The 18,526-nt window shown below is 32.4% G+C and overlaps 2 protein-coding genes and 1 pseudogene across 2 annotated transcripts; 2 read left to right on the top strand and 1 right to left on the bottom strand.

Moving 5' to 3' along the window:
* The first annotated feature begins 4,177 nt into the window (after window positions 1–4,177).
* Window positions 4,178–5,826, top strand: LOC106295404 (UDP-glycosyltransferase 74E2-like). The gene is made up of 2 exons (XM_013731292.1): window positions 4,178–4,840; window positions 5,020–5,826. Exons 1-2 carry the CDS (start codon window positions 4,196–4,198, stop codon window positions 5,734–5,736), a joined length of 1,362 nt encoding a protein of 453 aa, XP_013586746.1. The 5' UTR covers window positions 4,178–4,195; the 3' UTR covers window positions 5,737–5,826.
* Window positions 5,827–6,947: 1,121 nt separating this feature from the next.
* LOC106295405 lies at window positions 6,948–7,467 on the bottom strand (annotated as a pseudogene).
* A 6,408-nt stretch (window positions 7,468–13,875) lies between these two features.
* On the top strand, window positions 13,876–16,835 carry LOC106295403 (pentatricopeptide repeat-containing protein At1g05670, mitochondrial). Its single transcript, XM_013731291.1, has 2 exons — window positions 13,876–16,400; window positions 16,508–16,835. The coding sequence occupies exon 1, from the start codon at window positions 14,023–14,025 to the stop codon at window positions 16,210–16,212; it is 2,190 nt and encodes a 729-aa protein (XP_013586745.1). The 5' UTR covers window positions 13,876–14,022; the 3' UTR covers window positions 16,213–16,400; window positions 16,508–16,835.
* The last annotated feature ends 1,691 nt before the right edge of the window (window positions 16,836–18,526 follow it).

The raw sequence follows: 18,526 nt of genomic DNA, 5'->3' as shown, positions 1-18,526 counted from the left end.
AAAAAATAGTAAACTAAATGGGCAAAGAGTATGGAGAAAAAATTCCCCGTTGTTGCAGACAATAAGATGTTAACAAAATGTTAACAAGATGTTCAAGGGGTTAACTATAAAAGGGAGATGGAGCCTGGTTGTTAATGGAACAGGAACCATGAGGCAGAGGTTTGTTCTCTGGATAGATTCCATGGAAATTTGATGGGGAGATTAGTCAGTTACAGATGTATACTCTCAGGTTTTCATTAAGAACAGTGTATTTGTGGACATGTCGTACGTATAACAGACGCTTTTATTATCATCGTGGTTTCACTGTTTCAGAAAAATATCAAATTCTAGGCACTGCAAACAAACAAGAACTTTTTCCGAATCTCATTTGAGAAGAATACAAAAATATTAAAGTAGGAACAAACAAATTAAAATTAGTTTGATTAATCAATCGAAAATAATAAAAAACTTAAGTTAATTTCCTATTTCGATTATCACCAATGGTTTCTATATTATTATTGTTTAAAAAATTAGAAATTGATATTGTAACAAATTCCTAAACTCTAATAAACATATTAAAGAATAACTTGGGCAACACTACATATATTAATTACACGCTCTAATCTATATAATTCCTATATTATATTCCATATGCAGTAAGATTTGAAACCTTTTAAAACATGATGTAATGTTATTCCAATAATAAACAAAGATAATCATTAAAAAAACAAAAAAAATATAAAATCAACAAAATTATATTAACACAATTATATTATAAAATAAAGATAAAATCTACGAAACAAATTACATTTTACAAATATATTTTTCAATAAAATTTTAAAAGGAAAATTATTCTGCGCCTTTAAGGCGCGGATCAAAAGATAAAAAATTTAAGTCTTCTATAAAATAAAACACAAATATATGAAAATATGACATTTATTAAATATTTGTAAATTTTTTAAAAAAATTTAAGGAAAATAAATCCGCGCTTTGAAAGCGCGGATCAAAATCTAGTTACTTTTTAAAGGGACATGTCTTTCCATCATTAAAAAAATAATTTATGAATTGATTTCTTATATATATATATATATATATATTTGTTTTTGGATATATATTTTTCTCTGATCATACCACACCCCACATTTAATGATGTTAACAAAGAATGTAACACTAATGTTTAGCCTTAATTATGTACCTTATTTCTTAATTATAATTATTTAAGAAATCCGAAAGTAATGAATAGTTATGAACGTATCTTTTCTCCAGTAATTATTACTAACTGTTTATTTTACTATAAATATAACTATCCCTTTGCTCAAGTTACAAAAAAACACTGGTGCAAAAAGGTCTGCATCGAGAAGACAAAAAGGATATCAATCCAGGTAATTTTTCCTCGATTTCTTATACTTTTTTTTGTAAAACAAAAAATATAATTAAACATAAAAGTAACATGCTGTAGATTTTACAGCTTTAAAAAATAACAAGTATCCAAATTGATTTTTTTTTTTCATTTTTTGTGTATATATGTTTTTATCAAGTTTATAATGTTACGTTTATTTGGAATTGACAATGTAGTTATACAGGTTATCTTTGTCTTAAACTTATATATTAAAATTAAAATAACACATTAATACTTATATTTTGAAAAAATCTAAAATTTCATTTTATCATAATTGTAAATTAATTCTAAAACCTTTTCTATATTTGTTTTTTTTAATAAACTTTCAAGATTAGCATATGTGCCTCCAACCTACAATTACTATAGGCAATACCAATTAATTCAACAGTTGCTTCTTTTCATTATAACTCTACTCATGTTTGTTTGTTGTATCTTCTCGTTTATAATCATTAACGGTAAACTACGGTTGTATCTTTTTGTTATAAAATTGTATCTTTTCCATCTTATGTCTTTTGAACTCTTAAACAATTTTCTTTTGATTTCTGGCCGACGGTGACTCCAGCGCTATTGTTTTTTTTCCTTATTTACTTACTGTTTTAATACATTTAGATCTCTGGTTACTATCATTAAACTCAGTGGAAGAAACTTATAATCGACTGTTAAAATATTATTTGCTGATTCAGCCAAAATAATTGAATTTTTTAAGAAGTGGTTGGAGCTAAATATCATGTTAAAATTGTAAGAAAACCTTTTAAAAGATATAGACATAATTGTATGCAATATTTGTTCAGATAAAGTATAACCGGAACATTACGGTTTATATATATATTATATAAATACTTTGCAAATCATATTTTAATCATTAAGATTAACTTGATTATTTATATAGATTGTATTATATTTTTTATACAAAACGATTCCGTGCGATATCGCACCGGTTTCTTTATCTAGTACTTTATAAAAATAAACGTCCAGGTCCGAGAAGAGTGCATATTATATAAAGCAAATTTAGCCTTACAGTCTGCAAACCTATTATGCTCTCTCAGAAGTAGAACAAAGGAAAAAAACAAGAATTGAAAGAAATAAATAGGGTTTTGATATTCTACAAAACTCCATTGGACACTTTTCGGATTGTTGATCGAAACGGTAATTTTATATACATAAAAACTTCAAATTCACTATTTAACCAAACACATGTTTTTTCTCCTTACTTTTTTTTTTCTATCTCTTTCTAACTTTTCACTACAAATCTAATTACTTTTTTGATTATTTGTCAAATAAACTCATCAACACCTTTTTTTTTTTGGGGATCAAATCAACACCCTAAAAACTAAAATTTAGTATTCTGACAAAGTCGCTGTCATTTGGTTTTCTAGTGACGCACATGGATATGTACATTTTTTGTTACCCTATTTTTAATTTTTTTTACAAAGCATCGAAAACATTGTACAATCAGTTTATTAGTCTAAAAATTGTAGATCTCAATTTAACATTTTTTTTTTATCTTTTTAGTCGGGATTCTTAACTCATGATTAAACATTTTTTTTATTTTTTTTACACTTTTCGGCTAAGAAAAAGCTTTTATATCTCTTATTTAATATAAGAGACGGTTCTTACATTTTCTTAGTTAAAATCTAAGAAAAGCTAAGAATCGTCTCTTAGCCGAAGCTAAGAACCCCAGTTAAGAGATTGGGGTTAATCATGGTATTAGTGGGCCGCCACGTGTCGGTGGAGCCCGCGAACCGTGCAAAAATCCCTCCAAGATCGGTCTTTATTTCATGACTTTTGGGACCGGTTTTTATGGTTTAGTGGAGCCACACATTGTATTTTTGAAGAAACCCCCTTAAAATCCATGCGATAATTATGGTCTTAGAGTACCTGCATTGGTGTTCTTTTGGAAGAGTCTCTTGCTACAAAAATTAATAAACAACTACACAGTAGCAGAGAGAAACATCAAAAGGTAAGAATCATATGTGCAGGGACGGACTCAACATAATTCTTAAGAAACTATAGTGCTAACGTGTCTTCTTCTAATTGATCTAACTTTATTTTACATTTTAAAATTAATTAATAAATCAAGTTATTAATATAATAATACGAGAGACTTAGTTTTGAGAAATCAATCACTAATAATGTTCTTAGAGCACCCTCAACGTAAATACCCAACTTGAGTTTCTTATTATTATTATTATTATTATTATTATTTGTCTGATTTAAAAAAAATTAAAAATCAACTAATCGCGGATCGCTCCGTGTCAATGGAACCCACGAAACAGTGCAAAATACATCGCTTATTTCGCGACAGGAGACACTCGTCTCTCCCTTTCGGTGGGTTCCACACCACCTTTTCCCTTAAAAACCCTCCTAGCATCCCGTGTCTAGGGTTCTCTTTAGATTCCTATTCAGTAAAAAAAAAAGATTCCTACTAGTCAAATAAAATTTTTTTAACACAGAAAACATAAAACAAAACCCAACAAGCTGAGATTCAGTCTCTCTTTCTCTCATGGAAGATGACCAACCGAACCTATCGTACTTTTTCACATGCTATTGGTAAAACTATAAGTTGACAAAAAAGAAGGTAAAACTATAATAAAATTACAATTGTTATATCAACATAGATTGGTTTATTGCATTATCATCACTTCTTGGTCGACAAGAAATCTTACCCTTCTTGGATTCTAGTCCAAGGAATCGTCCCAACAAAGACGTAGTCCAATAAAAATCATCTAATCCAATCTTATTGGCTCTGTATAAACAGTTAAACACACCCCTCACATCGAACCAGAGTATAACCAATAACATAAGAGAAAAACAAAAATGATACACGGATCTCATGTTATCGTCTTGCCTTTCCCGGTACAAGGCCACCTTACTCCAATGTTCCAATTCTGCAAACGCTTAGCCTCAAAGGGCCTTACGTCCACTCTTGTCCTCGTCTCCGACAAACCCTCTCCGCCTTACAAAACAGAGAATGACTCAATCAGTGTCTTCCCCATCCCCAGTGGCTCCCAAGAAGGCAAGGACCCGTTACAAGACCTCGATGATTACATCGACAGAGTATACACCAGCATCAAAAACCACTTACCGGAGTTGATACAAGACATGAAACTCTTGGAGAATCCTCCTAGGGCTCTCGTGTACGACTCCACCTTGCCTTGGCTTCTTGATGTAGCTCATGATCATGGTTTGAGAGGTGCCGCGTTTTTCACGCAACCTTGGCTTGTCTCAGTTATTTACTACCATGCACACAAGGGATCGTTCTCCGTACCGTCCTCAAAGCACGGTCACTCGACGTTAGCATCTTTCCCTGCGTTTCCTATGCTGAGTGCCAACGATTTGCCGTCTTACCTCTGTGAATCGTCCTCTTACCCGAAGATACTAAGGATTGTGACCGAACAGCTCTCAAACATTGACCGAGTCGACATATTGGTGTGCAACACTTTCGATAACTTGGAAGAAAAGGTATCGAATTATATCAGAGATATTTTTTAAAAATATTATATAAATGGTTAGGTTGTTACAAAAAATTAATTAGTCTAGCCTTGTTTTTATTATCATCATATATATATATATCAATGTAAATGGTTATGATTGTAAATGATTATGATTAATTTCATTTGTTTTATTTTGCTGTTTTTTAGTTATTGAAATGGGTCAAACGCATGTGGTCAGTCTTAAACATTGGACCAACGGTTCCATCGATGTATTTAGACAAGCGACTCTCTGAAGATAAGAACTACGGATTCAGCCTCTTCACCGCAAAATCCGCTGAATGCATGGAGTGGCTAAACTCAAAGCAGCCTAACTCAGTTGTCTATGTATCTTTTGGAAGCTTGGTGATTCTAAAAGACGATCAAATGATGGAGCTCGCAGAAGGTCTGAAACAGAGCGGATGTTTCTTCTTATGGGTTGTGAGGGAAACAGAGATGAACAAGATTCCAATAAGCTATGTAGAGGAAATCGGTGAGAAAGGATTGTTTGTGAGCTGGAGTCCGCAGCTTGAAGTTCTTGCCCATGAATCTGTGGGTTGTTTCTTGACACATTGTGGATGGAACTCAACGTTGGAAGGTTTGAGTTTAGGAGTTCCAATGATTGGTATGCCTCATTGGACAGATCAGCCAACGAATGCTAAGTTCATGGAGGATGTGTGGAAGGTTGGGGTTAGGGTTAAGGCAGAAGCTGATGGGTTTGTGAGAAGAGATGAGATTGTGAGATGTGTGGGAGAAGTTATGGGAGAAGAGAAAGGGAAAGAGATGAGAAGGAATGCTGAGAAGTGGAAAGTGTTGGCTCTAGAAGCTGTTTCTGAAGGAGGTAGTTCTGATAAGAGCATCGATGAGTTTGTTTCTATGTTTTATTGAAGAGTTTCATTTGAGATGTTAAAGTTTCTTTTTTTTTTGATCAACAAGATGTTAAAGTTTCTAGGAGAAAGAAAAAAAATCATTTTTAAATGATAAAATGACTTTATTTTTCTTTATAGCTTTTCTATGGAAGATATGATAATGGATATCTAATAAGAAAAAATAAGAGAGAGAAACCCAAAAGAATCTTAAAAAAGATGTTATCGGACCACCTGTCTTTAGTTCAATTGTCTACTTTTATGTAAAATAAATTAATTTAAATAAATAATTAACATGCAGTAAAATAACAATTTTTCAGTGCTAAGATCTCCAAAGAACATCCCCACCGTTGGTAACATGTGTTACAACCTGTACCTGAAAGGTGCCCCAATAGAAGCTTTTCTTACCATTTCACATGTCTTTTTATTATTTTAATTTTTTTTTTCCAATAGCTGATATTTCCACTAGATTTTTCCGTTAAACATGCTCTTAGAAATTAACTAGAGTTGAATCCGCACGTGGTGTTAAAAAAAAAGAGTTGAATCCGCACGTCTGTGCGAATTTATTTTTGTTGTAGAAAATATAAAAAAAATTATAAAAATATATATTTATACCAATTTTTGATTGTGTAAAAAATATTACTTTGAAACTGTATATATATATATATATATATATAAAGATTGAAATTTATTTTTGATGAAATTGTACTAATCATATATTCACCGCATATTTTTATTTATTTATTTAAAAAATTTAACATCATATTAATAATTTAATTTTAAACATTAGTTTTATGTGAATTATTAAAAGTTTTTATTATCAAAATATTTTATGTGAGAAAATTAAATTAGATAATATTATATTTTGAAAAAAAAAATTAATGTATCATATTTAACTACCCAAAAATACATAAAATCTAGCCTAGATTAAATATGGTTGGTAAAACAAAAATTGCATAACAGATTTGGATTGGATTTTTTACCGGAATGTTATTATTTAGATTTATATGTATAAATTTAGGATATTTTGTTAAATTTTTAGTTAGTGGTCTAAAATAGACTTTTTATGGTAGATAAAATAATGACTCTATTTTAATAGAGTAGATTGTCTACTTCAAAATTATTTATTAAAGAGTAAGTCATCCATATCTATATATATATAAAATTGTTGGTGTCTCTCCTGTGTGTCCACGTGGAAAGTCCTTTCCTATAGAGACGACACGTGTCTTCAATACTCCATAACCGGGCTTATGTTTGTTTAAGACAAGATGTATACCTGTGTGTACTCGGATTCTCCCTAGCGATTGCCTCCCTACCGGCGATTTTGTAGTCGTAGCTGCAATCGTGGCGATCCGAGTACCAGTGCTACGCGCAGAAAAGGTCGCCGCATCGGCATCTGAATCCGGTCAACCCGACATTCTTCCGACAACCGGAGCATCGGTTTACGGTCTGTTGATGATGGTCTCTCTTGACCGGATCGGTCTCCCTGGGACGGATCGCGGCTTTGGCTGGCGTTGACCGGAGACTGACGGATCTGGCTGATCTTTTTACGATCGGATTTGGATCTATACCGGCGGCGGCGGCGTTGAAACATTTCTGGCACATGTTGTTGGTTGATGGACTCGCTGTGACGCCGCAGTTGTTGGAGCAGAGCGTCGGGGTTGTTGTCGTCGTCAAGGTTTCGAGGACCTTGAACTCTGTCTCTTCCTTTTCAGTTCTCTGCGCCATCTGTGTTGTTGATTTACTCCGGCGAGCTTACAAATCGTATTGAGAGAGGAGAGGAGAGGAGAGAGAGAGAGAGGAGATGAATGGAATATATGGGCTTCATAGAGACGCGATTCCAACTCTTATCATCTCTCTCTCTCCACCACCCCTCGCTTTCCGTCTTCAGGTGTAAATTACGTATACACCCTCACTGCTTTAGGGGAATTACAGATGATTTAAATGTTAGTGTTTTAGTGATTCTAGAATGCCTTGTGACACCATCCATACAGCGACGCAATATGTGTTCTCTATCATTTCCTTTTTTTCTGTATAAATTATTTTGTTGAAAAACAAAAGAGTATAACTTACTAATTATGATTTTTACAATTGAGATATGAAGGGATATGGGCCCAGATTTTTTTTTTTTTTTGATATTTGGGCCAAATTGTTTACAATTTACCGAACATGTTTCTTCATTTTTTCAAAACAGAATATAATCTATATCTATCTATATATATAAAAATATGTTCGTCTCACTCCTGCTTTGCCACGTCATAAAGTCGGTTCCTGACAGGCCGACATGTGTCCGGGTTGGATGATACTCACCGTTTCACTTAATCACGATTATTAATGGGCTTTTCTCTTTTTGTTAATAAATATTTCAGATCAGTATTTTGGGCTTAACATAATTGGGTTTCTGGGCTCTAGGGTAACAGGAAGTCCCACATTTGACGGCTTCTTCTCCAAAAATAATGTCGATGAACGAAAGACAGATCTGCTGCGTTTTAACAACTCCGGTTCAAACCTACGGCCAATGAAAATTTGATGCACCGGCCACGCTGAATTCCGATCAATGTCAGTTGGAAGGCGTCGTATTTGGCTGTTCGATTCCACTTCTTCTACCCTTGGTTGAATTTTGGAATCGTTATGGAAGTCGGTTGGATTCATGCATCCTCATTGACTATCACATTAAATCATTCAATGAACCCCCTCATTAAAATATTTTAACTCAAATATAACTAATCTTAACATAAATAATCCTTCAACACCCTAAAATTCTCAAAACCATAAACATTATTATATACTTCTCTTAACAAAATTTTACAAAACATACATACAAAGGGAATATACAATTACATCACAAAAAAAAGCATGAATTACTTTAGGAATGACTTCAAGTTTTGAGTCATATTCGCAAAAAAAAACCTTAAATAAGTTAGTTTAATTAAGAATATTATATAAAAAAAATTGAATTAAAATAAATATTAAAAATATAATGTTATTTATCAGAGAATAGTGAAATTTACTGTCATTATAATTCAAAACAAAAAGATAATTATAATGATCTCATAAGTCTTTCATTAGTTTTTCGTTTATAATATTTTTTAATCTATCATAATTTTAAATTACTTCATAAATTATTATAAAATTACTTTATTATAACTTTCCGCCCGTAGGGCGGGCCGGCCCTAGTATATTATACATCCAAGTTGCATCTAGATCTCAACTAATTATTCTCCACTGTTAATTGTCGTTAAATTTGTTTTGTTTTGAGTTAATCTCATATATATTAATTGAGAAACATTTAAAAAGTTGTAACCTCAAGTTTGTATTAATTAAAAAAGAGTCTTGTTTAAGTGTCACTTAATTAGAATGTCAATTTTGCTTACGTGGGGGCTTAAAAATCAATTGAGAATTTTGTTAGTCCAAAATTAAATTTCTAGTGAATGTTATATTATATAGTATGTTCATTATGGATTATTTATTTATCAAGTTGAATTTTATTATATATTATTTCATTAAATAAAACCTACGGAATTACCTAATGTGATTAAGATATATACGAAAATTAATGATTTTAAATAATAAAAATTTGCTAACAATCTAATTACTTTTTATCATTTTTGTTTAATTATTTATTATTAAAATAAATTACACAATTACATTAATCATATAATAAAAATTTAGATTTTTTTTGTATATGTTGTATTTTGAATTTTTCTAAACAAGTATAAATTGCTAAAACTATTAAAAGTCTCACATAAATTTTTGTGATCAAAGTTTATTTTTTTTTCTATAATAAGATACAATTATTATAAAATCATATGAATAAATAATTTTATTTAATAGGTGTTTATGTTAATATATATTTCATATCGTTTAAATTAAATTATACATCATATGAAAATACATACTTATATTTTGATATTTGCATTGAACATATATTGAAAAGTTAATATTTTAATTTTGAAATCTTCATTGTTTTTTTAAATAATTATAAATTATTGAAACCACTAAACATTCCACAATAAAAAAAATCGTTAGTGTTAAATTTTGTTACACAAATATGCAAAGAATCATATAATCATATGAGTAGAAACCTCATTTAATAAATATCCATATTAAAAGTATACTATATATCTATGTTAATATCATTTAAATTTAATTATATATCATATACGATATATAAGATTAATTTTTTTGATTTATTTACCCTAAAATTGCAAATAAATAAGAGCGGTCGTTTGATTTATATGTGTACACCAATTTATTACATAATAGTAACTGATTTCTTAGTTATTTGATATATAATTATTATTTTACTATTTCATAATATACAAAAATATATAAAAGTAATAAATATAAAATATTTCTTCTGCACAAGGTGCGGATCTTAATCTAAGTATATATCTCTGTAATAATTTTAAATCTTAAACATTTTTTTAAAATCTCATGCCAAAACAAAAGAACGAAATGAGAATAAACTCAAAAATTAATATTTATATCGAACAATAATCAAAATGAAAAAACTACACAAAAAGAAAAAAAATTGAAGATAGATAGTATTGACACGTGAACGTAAACTTCGTATAACCGTAATTAACTTTTAAATTGGTAAATAATGATATAACACCATGCTGACATAATTTCATTGTAATCAAATAGTAGGTCTGAGATTCTTCTGCCTAAACATCTTATGCAATTTTGACCTAAAATATTTTTAAAAATGGAATCAGGAAACAAATTATGTAATTAACAAAAAAATTAAAATTGTTTAAGGGCCAAAAATATTAATTCGATCAAAAATATAAATTTTATTTTTCCATACGATATTTTTTTAAATAATTTTCATATAAATTCACTTTATCTAGATGTTATTATTCAACACGTGACAGCCATGTTTTGAACTGTCTGTATGTTCTATGTGACATTTTTAATCACAATTTCGCTTTCAATGATTGACTAGATGCCAATAATTCTTTTTTCTAATTTGACCTCAAACTTCATAAAGTTGACTGACTATACACACCCCACCAAACCGTTACCAATCTACTAGGAACATTTTACAAAATTCACCTGAAACTTCTTTTTTTTTTTTTTTTTTGGTCAAGTTCACCTGAAACTTCTTAAAAGAAGAACTTTACACCTTAAAGGCTGCTTAAACGTGACGGCCTTATCCACTGTCAAATGGCGCTGCTTTTAGCCGTTTACGAAATTGAACTTCACTCTGTACTACTTTTTAATGTCGTTTTAATCCCCACTATTAACAGGCATGCTAAATAAAAACCAATGCAATAAACAAATTAGGCCTGGATATTTTAACATGGACCCGAAAATCCGAAAACCCGAACCGACCCAAAAATACCCGATCCGGATTCGGACCGAAAGTTTATAAGTACTTTTTGGGTCTAATTTTTTTACCCGAATAGACCCGGAACCGAAAGGAACCGACCCGAATAACCCGGATCCGAAAAGAACCGATCCGAATAGATCCGACCCGATAAGAACCGATTTGTACCCGACTTAAAAACATGTATATCTAAAACTATGATATTTTTGTGTTCTATTTTATATATATTACTAGATGTTTGCCTGCGCTTTTGCGCGGATTGGCTAGTTTTTATGCATATTGTAAAGTAAAATCAAGTACATTTTATTAGAAAACATCTATCTATATTATTAAAACTGAAGTACTTTTTGGTACTGTTTGGAAATATAGATAACAATTAAAACAAGAACTGTTTGGAAACATAGATTGCAGATTAACTACTTTTGTTATTTACATATTTAGTCATTGCATTTACAATAATTAAGTACTTCTTTTTTGTATTTTTTTAATTTATAGATTCTGCCACTGCATTTAAAATCAATTTAAATAAATTAATTATAATAGTTGTTGTTTCTTTATGGTGAAAATAAAAACACAAACTGAAATATATAGTATATATTATATTAAACAATTTTTAAGCCCTATTTAATTTAGTTAATATAAAAATTTCGAGAGTTCAATTTTCAAGAAAAAAATATCATAAAATTAATAATAATTCTTAGAAAACAACATGTTAATATATGAATAGTACAATTACATCAAATTGTATCAAATTATAATTTTTTAATATAATATTATGCACAAATAAAAAAAATTATTATCAAACATCTATATTATAAAGTAATATATTTTACCCTATATGTAAATTACAAAACATAAAAAACATACATGAGATATTTTTATAAAACCAGTGGTTTATGAATTTACGTTGAATATAAGTTAAATCAACCACCCGCGCCCCTAATATCAATTATATTTACATACATAGTCAAAACTTAAGAGTTATATGTACTAAATCAATTATCGCCAAGCCTTATTTTTGGTACTATATTGACAAAAACAGTGTAACCAAAGCTTAAAATATTTGCTTTTAGTTATGAGAATATATGTCAGGAATTATATTAACATCTAAATATGAGAAACTATTTTTATGTTTTACATTTTAAATCAAAGATCTGCAACTGATCAATGCTACCTACAGGAACATCTATTTTCCAAGAACGAATACTTTGAAAATTTTATGTATAAAAATACATTTTATCAATAAATTAGATTGCATGATAGTATTTACTGTTCCTTATGTCAAAGGATGCAGGAGAGTGATAATTTGTATTTGCATAAATCCATATAAGTAACTAAAATTCCTCTATTAGTAATGATTGACCTTCATCATGTTCATCACCGAAATGACTTTCTTTTGCTTTCTAACCACATAATAAACCAAAATTCTTGTTGAAGAAAAATTAAAAATTGAAAATTATCAAATTTAGCGGAAAGAAAAGTGTCAAAACTCACAGTCTTATTTCAAATCGAGTTATGGGTCTGATGTTTTGAACGCAGTCACAGCTTTTGTCCCTTAGTCTTCATCAGAATAATCCATTTGAAAAAAAAACAGATTTGTAAATACTAAATAGTCAATCTTTTTTGTTTGTCAAAAAAGAGAATCTACCTCAAAAATCATTTATATATTATTACCTCATTCGCAACACTTTGATTTAATCTTCCTTTTTGAAGAATTAAGCACTGCAACAGGAGGAAACTCAATTGTCATCTTCAGTGTAAGTCATGCAAAAAGAGAGTATCAAGTTGAGAAGAAGAGATAGTGAATTTGGATAAAGAATTGTTATAAATTTGAATCAATTTTTGACTACACTCAAAACCTAAAAATAATTGAAACGAAGACGTAACTTTTTTTTGATCAATGAAGACGTAACTATATGTAAAAAAACAGAAAGGGGGGAAAAAGAAAAAAAAATTAGTTGATTAAAATATATAGAAGGTGAACAGTTTAAAATCGTTGCATGATTTGGGAGTTACATAAATAACATGATTCACTTTGAACGTGGTAATAGTGGTTAGAGAAATTTAGGATTAAGTTAGTTTAAGACAATTAAGAATCGTAACTTACTTGTGATTTAGTATAACTGATCGATTTTACCATTATGTTTTTAATTGATTTTTTTTAGTTTAAGCCACATGTCATAATAGGATTGGTCGCGTGACTTATGATTTAGTATATAAAGGATTTTATGATTTAGTTGAAATATCTTTTGTTAACAATATTTTTTATTATTTTGTAATATTGTTAAGTAATATGAAGCTTTAAAATATAAAATTTAGAGTTTAAAAATGTTTTATTTTAATTATTAATAGTTTCATTTAAGTTATTTTGTAAAATTTTAGATATATATGATAAATATCAACTAAATTTGATGGAATTGGGTATGTCATGTCTTTTTCAAATCCTAAATACCCGGATCCGGACCCGATATGGACCCGGAAAAATTATGGGTATTTTAAGTATTTTAATTATAGACCTGAACCGACCCAGACCTGATAAGAACCGATCTGAACCTGAACCGAAATTTTTGAAGTACCTATTGGATCTAAATATTTAGGATCCGAAAGATCCGAACCCGAAAGGACCCGGCCTGAATCCGAAAGACCAACGCGCAGGCCTAAACAAAATAATAGTTGTACCTTGCACGGCAGGGTACATATAATGGGCCTTTGTGTTCTCATTAATGGGCCTTAAGAGTTTCAATTCCAAATCGAACCGGTTTTTGGTTTTCCCGACGCCGTCTTAACCAAAATCCCCAAATCGATCGATCGTCGTCCTCAATTGCACACACTTGTGCCCTTCGTTTTCAAAAAGGGAACAAGCTTTTTTTTTTTTTTTAGGGTTTTCGAATCGAGCGAGCGAATGAACTCAGCTCGCGACGTGTTTCTGGGTTTGCGATGAAGCGATGAAGCAGCTATCTATTGTACTCTGTGATGAAGAAAGGTACTACCTTTGCCTTGAGAAGCTTCATCCAGCTCTTTTCATTTAACGCTCGTAAGCTCTCTTCCTCGTCGATAACTGATACCACCAGACCCTTCCCCGATTACTCCCCGAAGAAACCTTCAGTAATCGACACCGAGCTCGTCCACCAAATCGCCAATGCGATTAAGCTCCGTCGCGCTGAGCCTCTGAGACGCAGCTTAAAGCCTTACGAATGCAAGTTCAAGACCGACCATTTGATCTGGGTCCTGATGAAGATCAAATCCGATTACAATTTGGTTCTTGACTTCTTCGAATGGGCGCGCTCTCGCAGAGACTCCACCCTTGAAGCACTCTGCATCGTCACTCACTTAGCTGTAGCGTCTAAGGATTTAAACGTGGCTTATTCTCTTGTAAGCAGCTTCTGGGAGAGACCGAAGCTGAGTGTTAATGACTCCTTTGTACAGTTTTTTGATCTGTTAGTGTATACTTACAAGGACTGGGGTTCGGATCCTAATGTGTTCGATGTTTTCTTCCAAGTATTAGTCGAGTTTGGGATGCTACGTGAAGCTAGGAGAGTCTTTGAGAAGATGTTGAATTACGGATTGGTTCTCTCTGTTGATTCATGTAACTTATACCTTTCGAAAGAAAAAACTGGAACGGCTGTTATAGTATTCAAAGAGTTCCCTGAAGTGGGTGTTTGTTGGAACGTTGCTTCTTACAACATTGTGATTCATTGTGTTTGTCAACTTGGGAGGGTTACCGAAGCTCACCATCTACTAGTTCTCATGGAGTTGAAAGGGTACACCCCTGATGTAGTAAGTTACAGTACGGTTATAAACGGATACTGTAGATTTGGGGAGCTTGAAAAGGTCTGGAAGTTAATTGAAGTAATGAAAGAGAAAGGATTGAAGCCAAACTCTTATACTTACGGTAGCGTAATTCTTCTGCTTTGCAGAAGCTGTAAGCTAGTTGAAGCAGAGGACGCTTTTCGAGAGATGATAGGGGACGGCATAGTTCCTGACAATGTAGTGTACACAACTCTTATCGATGGTTTCTGCAAGGGAGGGAATCTAAAAGCTGCATCGAAGTTTTTTCACGAGATGCTCTCTCTGGATATTGCACCAGATGTTGTGACGTATACTGCTGTTATCTCAGGGTTTTGTCGTGTTGGAGACATGGTGGAGGCTGGTAAGCTCTTCCATGAGATGCTTTGCAGGGGTTTGGAACCGGATAGCGTTACTTTCACCGAAGTTATCAATGGATACTGCAAAGCAGGGGAGATGAAAGAGGCTTTCAGTGTTCACAATCGCATGATTCAGGCTGGGTGTTCTCCTAATGTTGTTACGTACAGTGCATTGATTGATGGGCTCTGTAAGGAAGGGGACTTGGACTCAGCAAACGACCTTCTCCATGAGATGTGGAAGATAGGTCTTCAACCGAATCTTTTTACTTATAACTCCATTGTCAATGGTCTGTGTAAGTCAGGGAGTATCGAAGAGGCGGTTAAGCTTGTTGGAGAGTTCGAAGCTGCGGGGATTAATCCTGACGCTGTCACTTATACAACGTTAATGGACGCGTACTGCAAAGCAGGGGAGATGTCTAAGGCTCAAGAGGTTTTGGAGGAGATGCTTGGGAGAGGGATTGAGCCTACTGTTGTCACATTCAACGTACTAATGAACGGGTTTTGTTTGAACGGGATGTTGGAAGATGGCGAGAAGCTTCTTAATTGGATGCTGGCGAAAGGGATCGCACCTAACGCAACCACGTATAACTCTCTCCTGAAGCTGTATTGCATTAGAGGTGACGTGAAGGCAGCAGCTGCGGTTTACAAGGACATGTGTGCTCGGGAAGTGGGGCCTGATGGTAGGACGTATGAGAATCTGATTAGAGGGCATTGCAAGGCGAGGAACATGAAGGAGGCTTGGTTTTTGTACCGAGGGATGGTGGAGAAAGGGTTTAGCGTCTCTGCTGGCACGTATAGTGATCTTATTAAGGGGTTCTTTAAGAGGAAGAAGTTTGCGGAGGCGAGAGAGGTTTTCGAGGAGATGAAAAGAGAAGGGTTAGCTGCGGATAAAGAGATTTATGACTTCTTCAGTGATGTGAAATTGAAGGGCAGGAGGAGGACGGATACAGTTGTGGATCCTGTTGATGAAATAATAGAGAGTTACCTTGTGGATGATGAATTAAGGGAAGCTAATTAGCTGGTGATAGGTCAGTACTCAGAAGTTTATCTTTCTCAAGTGGTCAGTGTGTATCTTTGATTGTGACTAAAGCAGCTATTCAAAGCAAGGGGGCAGGAAGGTACTAAATGAAGGTTACAGCATCTTCTTGGATGCTTTTTTCCCTCTGCTGTTCAATGCATTCTCAAGCATAATTGCTCAGAAAGACAGTGAGTTGATCACTGAATATAATTATAAGCTATTTGAGTCCTTTGTTTTTTTCACGAATATGTCAAAGATGTCAAAATTATTTCACTGATTATATTTATTGTTGCAGGAGAAGATGTCGGAGCAGAAATTGCAAAGAAGCTGCGACGACTGGTTGTAGGAGATGATGTTCCTCTGAGAGAGCCTCTTCAAAGCTATCCGCATTCCGGCCATGAAAATGGAACGGGCCACAGGTGGCTTGTAAAGATGTTGACGGATGATGACGACGAGATAGATGGTTTTTTTCTCTTGCTTTTTTTATGATTGGGGATAGAAACATGTTTGACTTCTTTGTGCTGTCGTGAAACTTTATAATTAGATTAGGCTATACGGTTTTAAGAACGCACTAACATTAAATTGTACCACTCTTTATGAAAATTATTGTCATTGTTCTTATATATCTTCAATTTGTAATTAAAAAGTCTATATCGATTCAATAGTTTTTGTTCCCTGTTGTGGTGAGGTGTGAGCTAAAAACAATATACATCAGCTCTTGTTTATTCGATAGTCAAAACTCAAATCATTGAATATACGACTTCTACACAAATCATTTACTGCAATAAAATTGACAATAATCAAAATTAAGCTTACACTATTTTATAGTACTAAATCACATTATTTTCATTTACTTAATTTCGTCTTACTCTAATCATCTACCAAATTAACACATAAATGTTGGCCATTAATATTGGTCGTTAATTACTATTATATTATAGATTGGATCAAATATGTTAATTGTCGACCTCCTAGAATCTCGGTCTCGTTCAACGCGAGAATAGGTCAAAGCTGAAGATGAGGAGCATGTGTAATAACAAAAGAATATGTAGAGAAAGTCCTCTCCACCACAATGAACAAGACACGAGTCCTTGTTCACCGATATCGAACCCTGAGTTCCTAAAGACTTCTTGACCAAACTCAAACGACCTCTCGTCCAAGATGGTAAGAGATAAACCAACGTCTCTCTCGAGAACCGAAGAAGCCGATTTCACGCTCGAGACCAGTGAAACCGACATCTCTTTCGAGATGATGATAACCAAACTACGTCTAGACTTGATCCCTTGACGGGTACGTAGGTAGCTCGATCCCGAGTTCAGTCACGATCCTTCCTTCTCCCGATATCTCTATGATATTCGACCTACGAATATAGTCCATTTTCTGACGACTCAGACCTGATTATATCGTTGGTTTCTGAAGATATCGTTGCCCACGTTATTTTTTTCCTAGATTGAACTCCCGATTACTATTAAATTTTTAGTGTAGATTTTTTAGGATCTACAATAAATACATGTGCTCGCTTGTATACAGATTGACTTTTCTGTTATTCCGTTCAGAATGATTAACGGATATATGATTGGGTTAGTTTCAATAATGTGTGAGCTTGTTAATCACGTCGTTTGGTCAACTCGTAGTTGATCAAAGGTCATGTGATTTAAAATATGTGGTGATGTCGTGATGTATGTTCACATATATTCTATTTTCACTACATTTCAATTTATTAAATTTTTTTAATTCACATTGATTAACGGTATAACTGATTTGGCTGCGACGCGCATACGTGACAAGCTACGTACGACATTCACCGATTCACGTTGTTGTCGACTTGTCGTCGTCGTCTCTCTATCGATTTAACGTAAATACAATTTGGCCCAGAGTATTTCTTATACATCAATAATAAAAAGCAACATTCACTAACTACCAATAATATCCCATATATATTATTTGAGAAACATTACAATTTCTTTTTGTAACCACATGTCATCAATAGAATGATTTTTAGAATCATTAGAAAAATATGTTGGTCCATCTAATTATATAATAAGCTTTTTATTAAACTAACAATAAATTCATCATTAATGTACTTTATTATTTCCTTAAATAAAACTTACGGAATTGCCTAATGTGGCTAAAGTATATATGGCAATTAATGATTTTGAATAATAAAGATTTGATAAAAAATAGTGTATCTTCTATCATATTTGTTTAATTTTAAGCTATTAAATAAATTAAACAACCACAATAACCATATAATAAAAATTTAGATTTTTATGTATATGTTATATTTTGAATTTTTACAAACGGCTATAAATTA

Source organism: Brassica oleracea, chromosome C5 (genome assembly GCF_000695525.1).
Source record: "Brassica oleracea var. oleracea cultivar TO1000 chromosome C5, BOL, whole genome shotgun sequence".
In the NCBI taxonomy this organism is placed as follows: Eukaryota; Viridiplantae; Streptophyta; class Magnoliopsida; order Brassicales; family Brassicaceae; genus Brassica; species Brassica oleracea.
Note: the sequence above shows the minus strand (reverse complement) of the source record. Positions and strands in the feature narration are given on the sequence as shown.

Bases quoted from the DNA above. Each gene is read 5' to 3' on its own strand.
- LOC106295404 (XM_013731292.1), top strand. From the start codon at position 4,196: ATGATACACGGATCTCATGTTATCGTCTTGCCTTTCCCGGTACAAGGC. The intron at 4,841-5,019 runs GTATCGAATTAT...GCTGTTTTTTAG, and splicing joins TCGATAACTTGGAAGAAAAG to TTATTGAAATGGGTCAAACG.
- LOC106295403 (XM_013731291.1), top strand. From the start codon at position 14,023: ATGAAGAAAGGTACTACCTTTGCCTTGAGAAGCTTCATCCAGCTCTTT.